We start from the raw sequence: 21,733 nt of genomic DNA on the forward strand, positions 1-21,733 counted from the left end.
CGATTCCTGGCAGGGCAAAACCTTGGACAAGTTTCCTTACTCTACACGCCTAATGATAATCCCTCAAGAAAGAAAACAATAATAAAAAATTGGTCACTTCAGTCCACGACTGTTTGTGGGACACTGCTGTGCGCAATTGGCTGCCGCGTTTCGCCCACAAACATACAGTCAATTCACCTTAGAGTATATTCTGTGAAGCGCTTTGAGAAGTCTAGAAGATGTGAAAAAGCGTTATATCAAATGCAAGGATTATTATTATGTGCAAAAGATTCAAGGTTTGGCCGTATCTGCCTTTGTTTTAACTGGGCTCTTTCATTGCAGAGTTTCACAGTTGTGACCAGCACTATCCCCAACCAAAACTTGGATATGCAGCCTTATGATCTCAGCATTGACGTCTACAGCCGTTATATCTACTGGACCTGTGAAGCCACCAATGTTATAAATGTCACACGGTTGGATGGTAAACCGATAGGTGTGGTCCTAAGGGGAGAACAAGACAAGCCCAGGGCAATTATCGTAAATCCAGAGAGAGGGTACAGCCACTTTTTGATTTTCAGTGTTTCATCTATGGATTGAGGTTTATTGTAAAATAACTGTAGGTAATATATTATTGAATATTTTTTGCTCTCTCATCCACACAGGTACATGTACTTCACTAACCTTCAAGATCGATCCCCACGAATCGAGCGGGCTGCATTGGATGGCACGGAGCGCGAGGTCCTGTTCTTCAGTGGATTGAGTAAACCAGTCGCTCTTGCAATCGATAACAAGATTGGGAAACTCTTCTGGGCAGACTCTGACCTCCGTCGTATTGAAAGCAGTGACCTATCAGGTATAGAAGCACTGAATAGCCTGACACCCCCCCCCCCCCCCCCCCAAAACCTCTCAATATATTATTGGAAAACATGGATAGTATAACCTGTTTCTGTCAGTGGAAACATTATTTAGTGATTTAGTGAGATCAGCCAACTTGGCATTGCATTGACCGTTGGAATCTTAATGTCCCAGTTCTGTACTTGGCAGTGGCTTTATCTACTGAGCTACCAGGATCCTTCCTTGCTTCCTTTCTTGCTTGCTTTTTTGCTTGCTTTCTGCCTGCCTCCTGTGTAACTCCCCACATGCTGGTTGCTACCATTCCTCTTGTTGCACACGTCTTTTGCCAGTTGATTTTCTGCATCACTACAAATAAGTATTGAGACATATAGTGCAGTAAAGTATAACACTTAAAATTGGGACTGAGTACTGTCATACAATTTGGGGTAATTTCTTCCAGATACTTTTCTTCCAGTCAGAACCTTTCCAGTTGCCATGCAATTATTCAAAGTGAAACAAGATCTTCCCTAATGCTGGAAAAGACAGAACAGCTGATAGATGTCGGAGCAAAAAGCCTTCTGATGCATTCCATGTTATCCAAATTAGGCACTTGATCATATATCAGATTTCTCCCCTTCTCCTCAGCGCTTAATGAATTCTTTTGAATAATAATAATCCGTGCGTTTGATACAGCGCCTTATCACGTCTTCGAGACGTCTCAAAGCGCTTCACAGAATATACTATAAAGTGAATTAACTATATTTTGTGGGCAAAATGCAGCAGCCGATTGTGCACAGCAGTGTCCCACAAACAGTCGTGAATTGCATGATCAATTTTTTTTTGAAGGAATTATTACCCCTGGAAAAGTGATCCGCCAATCGAATAACAACTGGGTTCCTACTTACTGCTAGGTAAACCGAGGCGTGTGGAGTAAGGAAACTTGCCCAATGTTTCGTCCTGCCAGGAATTGAACCCAGGTCTCTCGCTTGTTAGGCGAGTGCTCTAACCACTGAGCTACAGGACTCCAGTTTAGGTCCCATTATTCTGTGGATTAAACCTGAAGGATGCCTAAGAAGTATGTTGAGTAGTTTCCCTGTGGAGTTATCCTCCAGGAGATGAACATGGAACTAGAAGTAGATAAATACTTTTAAAGGAGTCAGCTACAGAGTTAGAGGGGGGGGGAGGGTGACAGGTACATGGGACTGAAATGATTGCTTTTGAAGAAGCCAGCACAAACGTGATGGACCAAATGGCTTTATTTTGTGCCATAAATTTCAGTGGTTCTGCAACGCCTTCTTCCCATGAGGAAGCAGCTTAATTCCACTTGCTGCCCCTCTCTATGACGTCGGAAACTGACGTGTGGAATATGGTGGCCGCTAACTCCCACCCTATCTGCAGTTCTACAATTTATCACTTGCCGGACGTGCATTTCTCTGAAGTCAGTGTTGTGAAACACCTGTTCCTTCCTCTCTCCATTGTAAATCCAAATTGCTTCATTTTTTTGTGAGTGAGAAGGCACCCTCCCTTTTAAAAACAAATATGCAAAGCATTAGAAATTTACAAGGAACAAATTTAAAAAATATTGGTGGAAACATTTCCCTTGTTAATTTTGAGACACCAGCAAAATATCACGTGGGCCATGGAACTAGTTCTGTATTCTAAAAATTGTGCTGCACCGTACCAAATGAAGAGATGCACCAAAGTGTGGTGGACTGTATTTTTTTATTTTAAAAAATGTTATAACCTTTCTTTTAAGGCGCAAATCGAATTGTTCTGGAAGATGCGAATATCCTGCAGCCAGTTGGTTTGACCGTGTTTGGAAGCCACTTGTACTGGATTGACAGACAGCAGCAGATGATTGAGAGGATCGAGAAGATGAACGGCAACAGTCGCACTAAGATTCAAGCACGCATTGCCCAGCTGAGTGACATTCATGCTGTGAAAGACCTTGACCTGGAGGAATTTGGTATGCTGCTCCATTCCTATCTGTATCGAAGCTGATCTATTTTATGATAGATGCCTCCTCGTGGGGTCAGGCGAGAAAGAGAAGAATTAATGAAGGGAATGGAAAAATAGGCCACTTTTGTTTGAAAGTGTTAAAATGTTGCAAAGCGTTAAATTGCAAATCATATACTCCCATCGCCAACAAAATAATAATAGTTGCATTTGGTATAAGTGCCTAATTGTGTCGTTGAGGCGTCTCAAAGCGCTGCACGGAATATACTGTAAAATAGAGTGACTGTATTATGTGATACACAACCCCTCCCCTTTCTGGAATATGCTGTGAAGCACTTTGAAATGTCCTCCCAACATGAAAGGCAATATATCAAATGCAAGGGTTATTAATTATTACTTTTACTTGGTTGTGATTTATTACAACGTTATAAAATCTGAAACAGTGACATTGCTGTTGTCAACCCTTCACCTGAAAAACGGTGTAACCTGCAGCACCAACAAAAACCTAAATAAACAATTCTCATGAATGCCACAGTCAATAATAAAATAAAGTGAGTTGAAGGGAATGATTTTCAAAGCAATATCACTGTGGCAATACCCATTACTGAAAACCTGAGAATTACTTTCCAGTGAAGCTTGTGGCACTATTGAGGACATTGTGCTAGAAAAGTAACTATTGGCACTTGTAATAATTTTTAAATGCAGATCAAAGGCTGATGTGCCTAATTTTGTTGGTGTTTTAAGCCATTTTAATTTTAAAAAAAAGGTTTTGGCGCTGTTGGAATTCTTTTTATTGGATCATGAAAGATCTAAGCGACGGTACTGTAGATTCTTAAAAGTGCATACAGTGCAAATAGAGTCTGGCAGCTTTCCAGATAAACCTGAAATAGATGTAAAACAGCAGCAATTGTTCTCGAAAGATTATACAAAATTTTGAATGGTAATTGCCAGAATTTCCTAAGTGTATGGATGCACATACACACAATCCTGAGTATCTTCTGTCCCCAGTGATGCACGGTGCGGGTCAACAGATGTGTCAGGGTGCCTTATTAAAAAAATATTGGATTTGTTATAGCATCTTTCACATCAGGATGATGTTTCAAAGCACTTCATGGGTTTTTAGCAAAAAGTGTAGTGACTATTTGTGGGCAAATGTGGGAGTCACATTTCAGACAGCAACTAGCAAATAACAAGCAGTGAATGTTATTTGGGGGATTGTGGGTCAGGACATTGGAAGAAACTTTCTTCTCTTTTCAAATCGTGCCATGGCATTTTGAATGTTCATCTGAACAGGTAGACAAAACCTTATTTTAACATCTCATCCAAAGCACAGCACCTCTGACATTGCAGCACTCTTTCCCCAGCAATCCTTTGGAGTGTCAAACTTGATTGAATTCAAAGTCCCGACATAGGGCTTAAATCTACAACCTTCTGACTCGGAGGCAAAAGGCTGTTCTACTATATTTTCGAATTTGTCACTTTTATTTGAAATAGATTTTGGTTCAAAATTATTGTACCCACGATTTCAGGGTATTTTATAAGTCACAATGCCAATACTGTGACTCAGTTATTTTTTAGAGAGAAACTCAGCTTTATTCTATCTATATTTTAGAAGGTATAAAAACATGTCAGAAAATCCAACTCTCGCACTAGATGCAATGGTTAAAAACTAATGATCTGCTTCCAATCGGGAAAGCTAATGTAACTTTCACGCAGTTGCAATCATTTGGTGCTTTGCTATTATGTGTGGCATTCGTGTATTAGGCATTCATGAATTTATTTTAGAGAAAACATGACGCATACATGAGCATGAAAAAGGAATAGAACATGTGGAGTATAAATACTGGCATGGACTGATTGGCTTGTACCACTCTGTAATTCTCCTTTTGCATTTGCAGTATGAAAGCTAATGTAGGATTTCTCTTGTCTTGTAGCGGAACATCCCTGCACTCAGGATAATGGTGGCTGCTCCCACATTTGCATTGTAAAGGGAGATGGTACTACACGCTGTTCGTGCCCTGTTCACCTTGTCCTACTTCAAGATGAGCTATCTTGTGGAGGTAAAAGAAAGTGTTCAATTTGAAGCTGCAGCTATCGTGATCATTGCTCGATGATCATTTCAAAATGTTATTTTGACTGTGGGGACGTCACAGCCAAAACCCATTGCTGTTCTCACTTTACTACAAGGGTTCGATCAGTGGTAGCATCAGTTGTAGCACCCTTGCCACCATTCCAAATGAGTTTAAACTCAGCAGAAATGAGAGATTGAACCTGAAACCCAGCTCAGATCTACCCTGGGTAGTGCCTTTACCAACTGATCCCAATCATATACACATCTCAGCAGTTCTGGCCAGGCTCCACTGGCTCCCCATCACCGAACGGCTCGATTTCAAGATCCTCACACACGTATTCAAATCCATTCACTCCCTGCCCCTCCCTACCTCTCCCACCTCCCCAATTCACCTCCACTCGACTGGCACTGGCCTGCTCGTCCCTCTCACCCTCCGCCACACCATTGGAGGATGCGTTTTCAGCCACTACATCCCAAAACTCTGAAACGCTCACCCTCAATCCCTCCGCCATGCCCCCACCCCTTTTCCCCTTTTTCAAGTCCCGATGGAAAACTTACCTCTTTGACCGTACTTACGGTCACCTCCCCGTTCCCCTCGGCTTGGAATCAGGCTCCGCCACTGTTGATCGCTCTTGAGGCGCTGCCCTGCGTGGAGGGCGCTTTATAAGTGCAAGTTGTTGGCGTTTATAATCCAAATTGCTATCAGAAGGTCCGGAGAGGAAGCAGACTGCTCTTTTCAATGTATAGATGAGAACAAGTTTGGGGTTGGCTGCCCTGCCCATCACACCGTCACAGTAACTGGAAGCATTCAATATTAAGGCTTGCACCCGATGGATATGATTTTATGGTGTCATTATGAAGAATACAGTTTGGAAAAGATATGGGGAGAAGGTGCAATAAATCAAATAAACATTAAGTGTTTAGGTTTTATTTTCTAACCTGCTGTGCGTGCGTGCAATGCGTGCACTGCTTTTCTCCCGTGTAGAGCCACCGACCTGTGCTCCAGATCATTTCACCTGCGCCACTGGAGAGATAGATTGCATCCCCTTGGCCTGGCGCTGTGACGGGTATCCTGAATGTGACGATCAAAGTGATGAACAAAACTGCCCAGTGTGCTCAGACAGTCAATTCCAGTGCGCCAGTGGACAGTGTATAGAGGTTGCCTTCAGGTGCAATGGAGAGACGAATTGTCAAGACCAGTCTGATGAACAGAAATGCGAAGGTATTTGTTGTTGGGGCGATTCTCTTCCATACCCTGTAATTTTTAAAAATCAACTTTACCCTGGAGCAGGGAGAGTAAGCTGCTGGTTAGCGTAACGAGGGGGAAATAAGCTTTCTTAGTGTAAAGGGTATTTTGGTGATTAATTCTATGCATAATATATGTGCTTTTTCTCTACTGTTTATGTGGGAGACTCACTCGAATCTCTTGCTTGCTGATTCATTTTGTGCTGTGCATATTCAGATTGGTTACAGTGGCTAGGGACAGATCATTGTGGGGCTCTGCTTCATTCTGTGGCTGTGGATTTAGACATGCATCATTCACTTGCTTCTGCACTTGGACATTGTTCTCTGTTGTTGCCGAGGAGAAGGGCACGAAAGGGGGGAAAGAAAAATAGGAAGTCAGCGAAAGACGCTCAGGTTTACTGGTAGGTTCCGCCACCTAGCGGTGAGATTTAGGTTTATACTTCACAATTGTCTCAACGTCGCAATACATTTCCAATCTCAGCTGCCAAAAGGTGCAGAGTCGCAGTGAAAGTGATGAACATTCCCTGCAGGGAGGGCTAGGATGCTTTCCACCTAACCCGCAACGATGGGAGAGTGTGCTCCCCCAACAGGAAGAGAGTGAAAATTTGGACGACGAATAATCAGTCGTATTTTCATCCTGCCCCCAGCGCTGAGAGATGCAGTGAGAGAGGCTGGGGAACAGTTCAGAGGACCGGGAGGGGAGGCGAGAGGAATGAACTCTTCTTGACTATTACCAACCCGATTTTAATTCTCGGTGGCAACAATGGCATTATTTCCTTGGCGCTTTGTATTTGAGATGTACAGTGGTACCCTTTTAAAAAGCGTTTCATTAGAACATGGGTTCGTTTATGAACCTCAGTGTTTACAATGCAATATAAATTTTCATTTTATATAGCGCTTTTCACATTGTGAGGACGTCCCAAGGCATTTACTTACTCACTCAAAGCACTGGTCAATGCAGTGAAAGCTAAAACAGCTAGCTTCTGGGACATAGGGTCACTATTTGCACACAGTGCATTCAACTCTTCCTGCATGCCCACTGATATTCTGTCAACGTGTATACTGAATGCAGAAACTTTGACTGGTGATTGCACCCAATTGTAATGCAGATCGGGATTTGATGGTTTCAAACTATCGCGTTATAACGGGGCTCCACTGTATTTCAGTTTTTGAGCATCTACGTTAAGCCTGCCCATTTCGCAATCTGTAAATTGTTTTCTTTTTCCCTCCTTGCTCAGTTCTGTGCCCTGTGGACCAGTTCCGTTGTGCCAATGGCCAGTGCATTGCCAAACATAAAAAATGCGATCATAACAATGACTGCACTGATAATTCGGATGAAGTTGCTTGCTGTAAGTTTTGATTGAATAATGATTCTCTTCCGCAAGAGTTTGATGCATTTGAGTTTTTGCTCTTTGGTGACGGTAAATTCTGTTAATTTCATTCCCAACGAATGGTGTTTCTTTTCTTCCTCTTCCCATTAAGAAAAAATAAGGACTGTTCAGGGGTGTCAAACATATTCGGCCTTGGGGGACAGATGAGCAGTTAGGCATGAAGCACAGGGCTGGGTAGGCTGGTTTTATATTGGAATTTCAATGCTAACTGCACTAATTCTGCTGCTAACTGCTCCAATGCCAAGGCGAGATCCGAACAATAGTTATTTTCAATGGCCTTTATTAATGACTAATTACATAAACCAAACTTCAACTTATTTAGAAGTTGAAGCACCAGAGCTGACATCTCTTTGATGCCTTAAGAGCATTGAAGTCAGGTTTGATCAAGTTCACCTTTAGTCAAACATAGCTCTTGTCCCAATTTGGGACATTTTTGAGATTGATGCAATCATTAGATATATAATATACAACTTTGACAAGCCAATGGCAGATAATTTGTTTTAGATCATGTTGTACTTCAGTTCTATTAGCTTTATTTGGAAGTGAGCAGGTGCAGTAAAGGGAGAGATGCACGCAGATCAAACTCTTATTTTCTGTGCCTTAAAATCCTGAAAGCATCTGGAAAACGAAGAAGGCTGATTTTTTTTAACAGATTCTAGCGTAGCATCTTGAAGAAAGTCGGAAAATTTGTTGACACGAATAGATACTTTCCAAATATGTATCAAATTGCTTTCTTAGTCCTCATAGTACATAATCCCCACACTTTACACTAAATTCTGTGAAGCCCTCGGAGATGTCCTCCCGGCATGAAATGCATTAATTATATCAAATGCAAGGATATTATTTTGTATCAGTTTGGCTCATGTGGTTGCACTCTCACTTCTGAGTTATAAGGTTATGAGTTCTGCATGTTTGATATCCCTGGCGCAGTACATGAAAATGAAAGGGACCTTTGTGTTTCAGTTTGCTCTTGTGAAATGTGTGCTTGAGTCAGATTTATCAACATGTTCACATGCTGATTTTTGTATGCGTTTGTTTGAGTGGATTTATTACCCCTAATAAATTCCCATTTTAACTTTTTGCGAACACATACACAGTCACTCCACTTAACAGCACATCTTGTGAAGCACTTTGAGACGTCTTCCCAATGTGACAGGCACCATATGTCCCATAGAACTATAGAAATTTATGATACAGAAGAAGGCCATTTGGCCTATTGTGTCTGTACTGGCTCTCTGAAGAGCATTTCACCTATAAAACACAATCACCTCACTTTATAGTATATAACCTGTGAAGCACTTTGGGATGTCCTCCTGACGTAGAAGGAGCTATATCAAATATTATTATTTTCATTCTGGCCAATTTCTCTCTGTTGTTACTAGACATGAATGCTGAAAGTAAAGGCATGAGATCATGTGATGAGGATGTGAAATTAAGCGTAATTACATTCTGTATTATTTTGGAAATGAGTGGAGGTCTGGCTGGAATGTGTCCAAGTAAGGAATTGGTGGAAAAAGATATGGGTGTTTAAAGCTGTGATAGTCTGACCATAGAGTGCAGAGCAGTAACCTAGACACGGAGGGGAAGAGGGGGGAAAAAAAAGAAACTGCAGCAGTTGCCTTGGACTTGATGGGATTTGATAACATTTTGGAGGTTTTATTTAATCGAAAGTGTCACTTCTGAATTTTTGTTTTCCTGAATTATCCTCTTTCTTTGCCCAGGTGATGTATTTTATAGGGTCAATTACAATATTGTCCTAATGGGTATTTTAAAATGAATTGCCACAGAGGCTTAATGACTTTTCGTTCAAGTTTTTAAGTTCTCACTTTGTCTTCCTAGTCCTAAAATTTGCGGACGCCTCAGGCCAATGAAGCTCTCATTGCTAGCAAGGTTTAGTTGGAATAAAAGAGAGCTATTTCCTCTGTATTTAGCACTTTTAAAGTAAACCCAAGAACACATTTCAGTTGCCTTCGGTCCTTTCCTCATCTTTTTCCTCCAAAAATCACTCGTGCCTCAGAATCAATCCATCACTAATTCAGCAACCCCCACCCACTCGATAGCAGTAAATTAAATGGTACAAAACATCACCTTGATGGGAAAAAAAATGTTCTTTTATTACAGATCCAACAGAGGAGCCGACGCCTCAGCCCACAAACACCATCGGTTCAATTATCGGTGTGATTCTCTCAGTGTTTGTGATCGGAGCTATGTACTTCATTTGCCAGCGTGTACTGTGCCCGCGGATGAAAGGCGATGGAGAGACTATGACAAATGATTTTGTTGTGCACGGATCTGCTTCAGTGCCTCTGGGCTATGTACCGCATACTAACTCCCTCCCAGGATCACTGCAAGGTAAGGATGATCCGTGTTGTCGGGCACTGAGCAGTGAGGTACAGTTTATGGAATCACATTGAAGAAAGTATAATGCTGCAGTCAGTAACTGGCACTTTGTTCCTGTTGCTGCAATTCATTAGCTCCGTCAGGTTGTATTTTGATACAATGCTTTACTCCGGGTTGCAGGATGATTCTAATTCATACTTTTAATATTAATATCACCAGCCTGATCTCTTCCAGAAGAATGTTGTTGATGAATTGACATCTTGTCATATCCTATTGTTACTAACATTACCACACTGCAGTTGTGGTACCAGTGCTGTGCTGCACTGAGGTTTTTAGACTTCCTACCTCTGCCACCTTGTTCAAGCATACTGACACTGCTGCTCCCTTACCTCAATGATCACTGGCCTGTTTCATGGAGGGCTTCCTCCCTCCCCTCCTCTCATTCAAGGTGCGTCTCAGAATACTTCTTTAAGCACACTTTTAGTCACCTCTCCCCTCCCCACTCCTGCTCCCACTCCCAACTCAGGTGTCTAGCCACTAGTGACACGTACATTGAGGAGTTCTCTCGACGAAAAAGGCATTATGTAATGTAAATTTTTCTTTTTATTCTGTTCAAGTATTAACAACCCTGCTTTCAGCCTATGCTGTTGTTCGTGAGACAGTTCCTGAAGTGGTGTAGTTACAGATTGGCATCGCTGTTCTGAAGCCCTCTTGTTTCTTAAAATGAACTTGGGTGGTCTCTTGTACGTCCATTCTATAATGTAATGACTCAGCAGAGCTTCTAAAACAGTCAGCTGTTCTCCATCAAGCTCACTGGAAGTATCTTGAATCACTGAATGATTCCCTGTTTGAGATCATGTGTTGGGAGCTGTGCTGTTGTCTCACTTTACAGTGCTAGGAATGCTTTCCACTCCTAATGCTACCCAGGTGCTGGCTGTATTGCACTGGCGATTGCAATATGATGACAACCTCACCAACTCGCATTTATGTAGCGCCTTTCACGTAGGATAACGTCTCAGCGTGTTTATAGTGATTGGGATGAATAAGTATACATTTCTCCGTGTGAAGAAAGCCTTGGCAGAGGTCTTGCAGTTTAGTTGCCTAAGTTTGTCATTCTGCTTCCCCTCTGGAACCCCATATCAGAGCCCATATGCCTTGCCCCTTCCCTCCCCACCTTTAAACCTTTTTGGGGGCTGTATTTTGGTCACCCTGGCTCCCCTTTCTTGACTTCCCACCCTTTCCTTATCCTCCCCTTCCCAACCACCTAGACACCCCCCAACCCCAGCTCAGGTTCCCAATCAGCTCTGTGAAGTGTTTTGAGAGTATGTAAACATAAAGTTGTTGTTGGTTGCTGTTGCATTCAACTTTGCTCTCGTCCCCTCCCTTGCCTCCTTCAAGACCCATCTCAAGACCCTCCTCTTCAACCTTTGCCTTCAATCACCCTCCTCACCCCCCCCGCTTCCCTCCACTCTCCCCAACCCTGACCCCCAGCTCAGGTCTGAAACACTGATTGTCCAGCGCCTTGGGACGTGCTCCCGATGTGAAAGGCGCTATATAAATGTAATTTTGTTGTTGTTGTTTCATTCCAGGTATGTCCCGTGGCAAGTCAGTGATGAGCTCTTTGAGCATTATGGGCGGAAGCAGTGGGCCTCCCTATGACCGAGCTCATGTTACCGGTGCCTCTTCCAGCAGCTCCTCCAGCACAAAAGGCACTTACTTTCCTCCTGTAAGTAGACAGTTTTTAATCGTGAACATCTGAGCTTGTAGCTTGTAACCTGGGAGAGGAGAACAAAATTGGACACCTGCTCAGCCTCTTTGTTTCACGCTCCCAATTGCCTCTGTTTCACAATTTGCATCTGTCCCTCTGAATTGGATCACTCAAGCGACCTTTCCTTATTTGTGAACCTAGTCAGTAAATCCTCGCAAAACTATTCAACTGTGTGTATATGTGTGTGGGAGTGGGGGGGAGGCAGGGGACAGAGATCGACAGGGCACAGAGGGAAAGGAGGCATTACAGCAACGCCCGATCCTGTTTTCATGGCAGATTCCAGCAAAGAACAATGGCCAAAAATTGGGAGCAGGAACATTTTTCCCTTTTCTCCTTTCTCCCTGCCAACACCTCAGGTGGCTGCGATCAGTTATTTTGTTATTCATTTCCCTGTAACACTACCTGCCTGAGGTAGGTTCTTCAGCACAGATCAGCTATTAATGCTGAGATGTTAGTATTCGTGGCTCAGTGTCGTACCTCACAATCCATTATCATGCTGGGGGGAGAGGAAGGAAACCACATGCTTTCTCCAGCGTAGACTTCTAGATTTAAAATTGACTTTTGTCCTTCCTAGATGCTGAATCCTCCACCTTCGCCAGCTACAGAGCGTTCACATTACACCATGGAATTTGGTTACTCGTCAAACAGTCCTTCCACTCACAGGTCATACAGGTAAACATCGGGCAATCTGAATCAATAGGATTTTACTGAATCAAATGCCACATTGCTTTTTAGACTGTAAGATCAATCGTGCAAAAGATATTATTCTGCTCTTAATATAAATGTTCCCCAGGTAGGGTATCCTGTTCCCCTGAGTAGGATATCTGGTAGCTTTGATTACGGTCAAACTATTTTTATAGAATGCACTTAAATTTTGGTACTGCCTTTGACACGGTTATGGAAGACTTCTATGCATTTTGCCCTGAAAACTCCTTTGTACCCCTGAAATAGCTTTGGCTTTTTGGAATGACCCCATTACCTTAATCTTGTGTCCATTTGATAGAACGAAAGGGTAAAGCAGAAATATCATTGCTAAATGTAGGACATATTTTTCCCCATGCACAGAGTGAAAGTATAAAGAATCATGTTAAAAGATTGATACTCCTGGAAACGCTGACATTTTCTATATTTTATATACATTTTGGATTTAGCTAATATTAGACTGTTATACGTGCAGCAGCATTACATACATAAACAGGATTGTTCCACTAACTATATTTGTTTCCTAATTATTTAGAACAGAAACGGTCGCTCTAAAGTTAGATTGTATCCAGATTATCTTTGCCATAGGCTTATTCAGGGCTAATTGATTCATGCTTTCCTTGAACAGAAACTGTTGAGTTTATTTGGCATTAATAATAGTTGAGGTAACACAGTTGCATCTGGTTTTATTCAATGTCTAAACTTTCCTGCTTAAGAAACAGAAACGCTTTAAATTTTTTTTAAAAAAATCTGTAGTTTAAAAAAATATGTATGGACTTTTTGTTTGCAAGATTGTATTTATGTACTTCTTATGTTAATAGATTTATATCAGATGTCATGCACTGATTTCTTGCACTTTCTTCTCTTCCTCGCCCTCCCCCCTCCCACCACACAGCTACAGACCTTATGCTTATCGAAATTTTGCTCCACCCACAACACCCTGCAGTACTGACGTTTGTGACAGTGACTACACTCCTGGGAGGAGGATGGCCATGACGAAATGCTACAGTGATCTGAACTATGACTCTGAGCCTTTCCCTCCACCCCCTACTCCGCGCAGTCAGTACTTGTCTGCCGAGGAGAACTATGAAAGTTGCCCTCCATCTCCATACACTGAACGGAGTTATTCACACCATCTTTATCCACCCCCTCCCTCCCCATGTACAGACTCCTCCTGAGCTCCGGATAACCATCTTCGCCTATTGTAAATAATTGTGGATATCAAAAGACTGCACAAAAGAGTGAAGATATGTATGGATATGTACAGTGAAAATAAATGGGGTATTGAGGGGGAGGGGGGAATAGCTTCAAACGACTTGTACAGTAGAGAGAATATTTATATATTTTCTAAACAGCACCTGCTGGTTGTGCCATAAAAATTGTAAAAATTTGTACAAAAAAAAAGCTTTTTCACATTCAAACAAAATGCCTTAACCCAGGGAAGCAACTATACCTAAGAAGAAGACAAAAAAAAGTAACAAAAGAAGGCAATGAGCACACACTTTGCAATGGGCGCACGGACTGCTGGATTAATTTTTACAAGACCAGTGCTTGAAGAAAATCTCACTGCATTTCGACAAAGAAAACATAGTGTCAACAGCCTGCAGGTTACACCGAGAGGAAATCAGCTGCACAGCACATTTCTTAAAGTGGAGAAGAGTTTGTTTGGATTTTGTTTCTTGAGCCTTTAGAAGGAAAAACAATTTTTAGCAGCGCTTCCTCAGTTGAAAAGGATGGAGCATACAGCCACATGCTGAGATTCTTCTGATACTTGCACCGGCGGTGTGTGCAGTTTCACAGTGAAGCCAGCATCAACTACTCTGCAGCTTCCAAAGCTGACTGATGCCATGTGCGATCAACCCACAATACAACACCCTTGTTGCACAGGGGAGGAAGATAAATTACCTTGGCTTTTAGCCTCTGGAATGGAACCATCACTATTCAAGAGTAATATGAAAACAAATGGTGGGGAAGCATTTATGACTCTAATATTTGACCAAGTCCAGAAGCCGTGCCTGATCCTTTTTAATTCTTACTCAATAAGCTTTTAACTTCAGTGCCCAGAAATGTTCTAGTTGTATTTTTATATCACATATGTGTAGATAACCTATTTATGAGCTATAAAATAACCTTGTATTAGATCTTCTGTAAAGCCTATCCATATATCCTTGCAGTACTTTCATGTATAGTTTTATTATTACACTTTATGCCTCATTTTATTTTTCTATAAAACATAAGTATAAGGGTAATGACAATCTCAGATTTTTTTAAAAAAAAGACAAGACATCCAGATGAGTTTATTTTCTGTTTTTTCTTCCCATCAGTTAAGGTACTTTTCCAGAATTCAGAAATCAGCTTTATATTCTGCATTGTTAAAAACAAATATGTGACATTTTGTAGCCAAGACTGAATGCTTTGTCATGGTCCATTATCATTTAGCTGACTTGAGTCGAATTGATCTCAACATTGCATCCTTTTTAAGATATTGTTTCTGATACTCATTTATTTAATATAGGCAGAAATATTTTCCACCAGAAATAAATTGTTCAAAAATATGCTCTCAAAATATGGAATGACCTGTACATGAGAATTTTTGTTTGCTGTCCGTGTGGTACCAGGAGCTATAAGTTGTATCTATCTGTGCATATTTCTGTATGATTGCGTGCCAAATCCTGTTACCAAACAGCCTATGGTGGTGTGCACCTAAAGCAAATCACTTAGTTTGGAATGAAGGATCTTGTTTGGAAGTGAAGGATCTGGTGCTGCTGAATGCATTAGCTGTAAACCTCCAAATGTACTTTTCCAGCTGTCAATTGGGGCTTGACAATTATACCAAGTACCATGATCAAATGCCCCTTCCCCTCTCTTTTTCTCTCTCTCCCCCCCGCCCCCCCCCCCCCCCCCCCCCCCGGTGCCAAGATGCTTTGCGAGGATGTGTTTATATTATTGACCAACATTTGGTCAGTCTTATCCACTTGTCCATTAACATCCTTGAAATGTAAAATAACTTGTGCTTGTTTAAGCTGTGTTCAAAAAGAAAAAAAGCACCTTGTACAAAGCCCATTTCTGTTACTGTTATAAAGCTGAGTTGTAACAAATGAAAAGTTGATTTTTATAATAAAAGTGAGAGTGAAATATTTTATATTCCTTTCCCCCCCCCCCCCCCCCCCTCGCCGATAAGATGAGGAAAGGGGAGAGGAGAATGAAACGGCTGAGAAAGACTTCATTATTGAACCTCCTGTGGGGCTATCAAAGTACTTATTTAGAGCTCATTTCATCAAGAACTGCATTTTTATGGGAAATGTAAGTCCCATTGCTTTGGGGTTGGAGTGTTCGTTGTAGATACAGTGACAGTTTGTAATAATGATTGCCACTGAATTTCAAAAGTTAAAGAGTAAAAAGGTTTGTTGCAAGATCAGGTGGATATCTGTGTGCTATTCAGTGCGGAAACAAACCCTGAGAACAATGACAACTCTGCTCTTTCGCTCAAGTCCCAGCAGAAGAGAAGGCAGAACTCCCAGAGAATGTTCCTATTTGCACTTCGATAACCAGATTTTTTTTAAAAAACAGCTATTTCTATAGGATATTAAGAGCAAGCCGGGGGGGGGGGGGGCCTAAAAAAGCACAGCATAATCCAGAGGTTCTGAAGATTTAAATTGCAAGTGAGAGGAGCTAAAATGGCTTTTATCCTCTGATCTTCCGAGATGTTTTGCATCAGTATTAAATAAAATTAAGATTCATAGAAATCTACAGCGCATAAGGAGGGCATTCGGCCCATCGAGTCTGCACCAGTTCTCGGATTCAACTGTACTTTTAATCCCACTGCCTTGTCCTGTTTCCACTGTGAAGTATTCTGTATAAGAACATCAAAGGTATGATATAAATGCAATTAGTTGTCAATGAGCTACACAAATGTATTCGGTCATTTAAATGTGACGCATTTACAGAACTGAGTTCCTCCTGTGAAAATACCCTGTTCTATGCCGCCACATAATGTTAGGGCAAAATAGTGCAGAGTTTCTTCATTTTCTTCCCTTAAGTCTTCCTACATTATTTACATTCCCTCACCTGTAGCTTTATTTCTAGATATGTAACCATACTTCTGTACTCAACTGTGAAAGCCACAACTATTAACAGCCTGAATAAATCACTCAAGGTTACTTCCCTCCCCCCTCCCCTTGAAAGTGGAACAAGATTATGCTCTTTGCTGAACATTTTCCTCAATGGCACAATTGAGAATGTGAAGTTATGGAAGTTTAGCACGTTTAAGCCTGTATCCTATCAGCATTTGTATCGCTTTTTGGAGATCAAATACATCGCACAACTGCCATCCATTCAGAATAGCAGACGGAGCCTAGCTTGCTGTGATCACGCACACAAACCATTTCCTTGGTCCTTTCGATCACAAGGCTGGGTAGAGCCAAAGACTTTCATTATAAGTCAAGTTCTTTTTCATGTGGTGCAAAGACATTTGTGCCAGACAGAGTGCAGTAAAGGAGCTGACCAACCATTCAAGTGATTCACAGCAACCTAACCACTCACAGGTGAGGACGTTGCTTAGCCTCTGAAGTTGTTCCAAGATGAATTGTATTGGAGCTGTAATGATCTTGGACTGCTTGTGAATTAAACCACTTAGATTTTATGTTGCCTTTAGAATCTTTGGATTATGTTTATCTTAATGCAGCCTTATTCCAACCCAGCTTTTTATGTTTGCGCCGTGTTTAGGGTTGTTTTTTTTGTTTAAAAAGACTACCCTGTACTTTGGGGGCTTATCCAGATTCGTGAGCTGGAATTATTCCTTTTTTAAGACTGATTACTTGAAAGTGCAGTGTGATTATTGTAGTCTATTACATGTTGAAGTCACTCTGGAAGACTTTCTTACTTTGTCATTTTTCAGTTAAAGAAGTCTGCCCCGCTTGAAAATAAAAACAATTTTGCACAGCATGTGGTACATCTATAAAACATACCATTTTCTGTAAATGGTTTACTGTTGTTTAAAGTGGGTTTGCACCTACTGGTGACTCTAGCCTCAAACATGTTTTGATTTCTTTTTAACTTCTTGCAGATTTTTCTATTTAAAAATTGAAAATTGTTTCAAAGAAAACTAGAATGTTAATGGCTGCTGGGGTAGGTTCCTCAAAATGATTTCATCTTTTTATGGAACAGCATTACAAAATTGTAAGCAATCGTACAAGGCCAAGTGGAAATCTAAATTATTTACCACCCAGGGTTAGAACAGATGTTCGTAAAAAATGCAGTTTCATATTGCTGTGGGACTCATCAAATACTTAGTAAAATTATACTGTATTCAAAATCAATATAACTCTTATTGCTAAATTGAAGCCAGCATTAGAAGAATGCGTGTAATATTTCTTACATGGAATATGCAATGAAGCATATTGCATATTCCAAGGCAATGTCTGTTTTATTTATGTCTGGTCATGACTAGGATTTGCCTGTGATCAAGCTTAGCTGAAGGAGAGCTTTTTTTTAAGATGAATTTTCAAATAGAAAATTAAAGGAGACTTGACTGATGCTGTCTCTAAGTTTGGTCATTTAAAACTTGCCATCAAGATGTATTGGAAAATATCTTCAGAAAAGTGTACATTTTGTTTTGAATGTCGCCTTCACTATGGCTTGCATCTGCTAACATCAAAAGTCGGTTAAAAAATCTGTATCTTATGCATAGATTCATGGACATCATCTTGAGCCTGTTGATTGGACCCTTATAGCAACTTGGCTCAGTTGGTAGCACTCTTGCCTCTGAGACAGAAGGTTGTGGGTTCAAGCCCCACATCAGGAAATGGAATTCACATAATCTAAACAGACACCCTAATACTGCAAGTATGCTGCATTGTTGGAGATGCCGTCCTGCAAGTGAGACATTAAACCGAGGTACTGACTGCTTATCCAAGTGGATGGCATTATTCAAAAAAAGAAGGGTGTTTCTCCCAGTGGCCAACAATCCCCCAGATAAAATTGGTCACTCACTCCATGGCTGTGTGCAAATGGATTTCCGTGTTTTCCCACAAAACACGCAATCGCAATACAGTATATCTTGAGACTTCTTCCTGACGTGATTCTCAGTTGAAGTTTGGGCTGCTGCTTTTAGCAGTCTGTTTCTTTTCCTGTCCGTTCCCGGTGAAGGACACTGTATAAATGCAAGTTGTTGTTGCAGGGTTAACTGCAGAACCATTAAGTCCGTTTCTCTCCTCCAACATCATAGCTCTTGGCTGAACATATAATTCCACAAAAGGCACTTGGAATTTTGGAAAGAACAGCTAAGTTATTGGAGGAATATAGACTGCAAAGGGCTTTCCAGTCGTGTGCATTCCTGTGCTCCTATGTAATCCATGTTACACAATGAACTGACCCAGCAGTCAGTGTGAGGACTGACTGTGTCTCATAGGTAATGGAAATCTAGTAATGGCACATTTAAGACTACAACACCATGCTTCTAGAAGGCTGGAAAAATGCCTTGTGAATGTAACTAATAGGAATACATTTTGCACATTTTAAAAAAAACTTCTGAATGAAGTAGCTGATGGAGACATTGTGCTGAGATTGTACTGGGATAATTTGCTGCAACCTTTTTGGATGAGATGTTAAGCCACATGTGGTGCGAAAAATGCTGAAATCACAATTGTTTGAATCATGTGGCTTAATAGCCATGTATTGAATCACCATTTGATCATGTTACCCTTCCATCTCTATGAGGTTGATGCCCATCCCACTTGTAATATAAATGAAAAAGCCAAAAGATCTAAATATAATAATAGTAATAACAATTTGATACAGTACTGCATTTGATACAGTACTTTATCATGTCATCGAGACGTCTCACAAGGATTTACTGTGAAAGTATAGTGACTATTTGTAGATGATTTAGTACATTTGTAAAGTTACAGAATAACACACTCTGGAATAAGGATACAGGCAGTCATGCTTTGCTGCACTGCGATCATACTTACATACTTGAGGTTCTCTCACAGTTGGATGCCTTCTGAATACCTTGATCTACAACTGCCTTGAAACACTATACAGTATTATGTTGTCTTATACCTCACAACTGTCAAACAGAGCATTGTAATACACTCAACTCTTCACCAACAGTGTGTTACTTCACCAGTTGTGTAAAACAGTGTCAGCCTGTCTCAGTTTGTCGTACTCTGGCCTTTGAGTCAGAAGGTTTGTGGTTCAAGCCACAAATCAAGACTGAACTCACATAGTCTAGGCTGATACTTCAGTACTGGGGGAGTGCTGCATTGTTGGAAGTTTCGGATGAGACATAAAGCCAAGGTCCTATCTGCTTGTTAAGGTGGGACATTGCCGTACATAAATTGGCTGCCTGAATTTGCCTACAAAAACTCACTACATTTTAAGCTAAATCCTGTGATGTGCTTTGAGAAGTTTTGATGACTTGAGATGTTATATCAAATACAATTCTTATAATAAGACAGTACCATATTTCCCCAAGTTACCCTAAGTCTACAACGGACTCTCTTTATGTGTACTCATGCATGAAGAATGGGCACGTGGGAAAGTATTGGATTGCAACTATGAACAGTTACCTTCTCATTTGAATTCAACTTAGGAAAGACAATTTTAAAAATTGAATATTATACCTATTAGAACTGCTTGGATGACAAGCACTGCTAATAATAATCCCTGCATTTGATATGGCACCAAATGCTGCTGAAACCCATATCCACAGCTTCATTATATCCTATCTGGACTTTGCGGATTCACTTCTCGATGGTTTCCCTACTGCATCATCCATAGTCTCCAATTTATCCCAAACTCTGCTGCCCACATCCTCACTTGCACCACACTTCATGCACCCATCACTCCAGTCGTCGTCAGACTTCACTGGAACTCTGTTTCCTAGTTGATCGATTTCAAAGTCCTCCTGATCACATCTCCCTTTATCACTGATCTTTAAATTTAAAATCGAGCGGAATTATATAAAATTCTTAACCTGAGAATGAATTTAAGAATATTCCAGAATTCTGCACAATTTTAAGATGAAATGGTCTTAGACTAAAACTGGATGACATTCCAGATCTTGGGTTTCTGAGTGCTGTCTTTTTCTTCAGGGGCACACTTCAGAGAAATCTAAAACATTATTTTCAGGGAAATGGTTTAAGACTAAAAAATCTAATTGTTGTGGTTACTTGTGTGTCTCCAATCTAGTGAGTGCCACCTGCTGGTTAAAATGCACTACACTGAGCATAAAGGTTGAACTCAAAAAGATTATCATAGAACAATGGAAATCAGACTAAGGAATATGCTTTCTTTTTAATAAGATCCCAGTTAATTTTGTTCAAGAAAACATTGATCTTTAAAACCCAATTATAATTTTAAGCATGAAATAGTAATAGATGGGTGAAAAAAAAAGCCCTTTCTAATTTCTCTGCTTTATAATTCTGCGGCTAATAATTTATAAAAATCGGTATATGTACATTTGTGGTTTTTTTAGACAAACTTAGTTTCCGTATTCAAAACTGGTTCCAATAACAAAAAACTTTGGTGTGTGAGCTTCTACGACCACTAAGGAGAGTGGACACAATCTCCCAGTTAAAACTTCAGCTCATTCAGATGCAAACTTACCTCTTGAGTTCAATGGTTCAGTTGAATGCAACTTCAGCTGAACTTCAAATAAACCATCAGATAAGAAGATCAAATTTTTTTTTAAATTCTCCAGCCACATACAACATAAGTTGTATATGGAGTCCTGTAGCTCAGTGGTTAGAACACTCGCTTTGCAAGCGAGAGACCTGAGTTCATCTCCAGGCAGGTCAGGGCGAAACCTTGGGCAAGTTTCCTTACTCCACACAAAGCCTAATAATAATCCCTCCAAAACTAAAAACAATAATAAATTGGTCATTTTCAATCTACGACTGTTTGTGGGACATTGCTGTGTGCAATTGGCTGCCGCGTTCGCCCACAAACATACAGTCAATTCACTTTACAGTGTGTTCTGTGAAGCGCTTTGGGACGTCCTCCCGACGTGAAAAGCGCTATATCAAATGCAAGGATTATTATTATTATTATAACTTGAAGAAAAGCTTTCACCATGGTGAAGTTCTGCAGTCTTTTTTAAGTGGCTCCAAATAGTAGGATGTCTTCGCAATGTGAAATGCAATTTGTTGTTCTTATAGTGATGACCTGGGCCAGTAGAAGTGTGGGAAATATTTGCCCCAAATTGCGGGGAGATTGGTAAATTTTGCGGGGGAATGTTTGATAAATCTTGCAGAAGATTGTGGGGATTGATTGGTGCTATTGAGGTACATTTTACTGCTCCATTCAGACACACAATCCAGTCATGGAGAGAGAGACGCACATTCACAGACACAGAGAGAGATACACACGCGCACACAATAACAACTTGCACTTGTATAGCGCCCTCCACGCAAGGCAGCGTCTCAGAGCGTTTTAACAGTGGCG

General features: G+C 40.9%; 1 protein-coding gene and 1 non-coding gene across 4 annotated transcripts in view; one reads left to right on the plus strand and one right to left on the minus strand.

The window, feature by feature from the left end:
• Positions 1–15,173, plus strand: part of lrp6 (low density lipoprotein receptor-related protein 6) — a 95,433-nt gene extending 80,260 nt beyond the window's left edge. For 2 of the 3 annotated variants that reach the window (XM_042335090.1, XM_042335092.1), the window contains 10 exons: positions 322–533; positions 642–832; positions 2,570–2,779; positions 4,704–4,829; positions 5,826–6,062; positions 7,324–7,434; positions 9,598–9,828; positions 11,406–11,542; positions 12,159–12,256; positions 13,182–15,173. In XM_042335090.1, coding sequence (XP_042191024.1) covers positions 322–533; positions 642–832; positions 2,570–2,779; positions 4,704–4,829; positions 5,826–6,062; positions 7,324–7,434; positions 9,598–9,828; positions 11,406–11,542; positions 12,159–12,256; positions 13,182–13,464 — 1,836 coding nt within the window. In that variant the 3' untranslated portion in view covers positions 13,465–15,173. The remainder of the gene's footprint in view (positions 1–321; positions 534–641; positions 833–2,569; positions 2,780–4,703; positions 4,830–5,825; positions 6,063–7,323; positions 7,435–9,597; positions 9,829–11,405; positions 11,543–12,158; positions 12,257–13,181) is intronic. The other variant, XM_042335091.1, reaches the window with a different exon arrangement.
• On the minus strand, positions 1,766–1,837 carry trnav-aac. Its single transcript has one exon. It is a non-coding gene; the product is annotated as a tRNA-Val (tRNA).
• Positions 15,174–21,733: the final 6,560 nt, after the last annotated feature.

The sequence above is a fragment of the Callorhinchus milii genome, unplaced genomic scaffold (genome assembly GCF_018977255.1).
Source record: "Callorhinchus milii isolate IMCB2004 unplaced genomic scaffold, IMCB_Cmil_1.0 Scaffold5, whole genome shotgun sequence".
Taxonomy (NCBI): Eukaryota; Metazoa; Chordata; class Chondrichthyes; order Chimaeriformes; family Callorhinchidae; genus Callorhinchus; species Callorhinchus milii.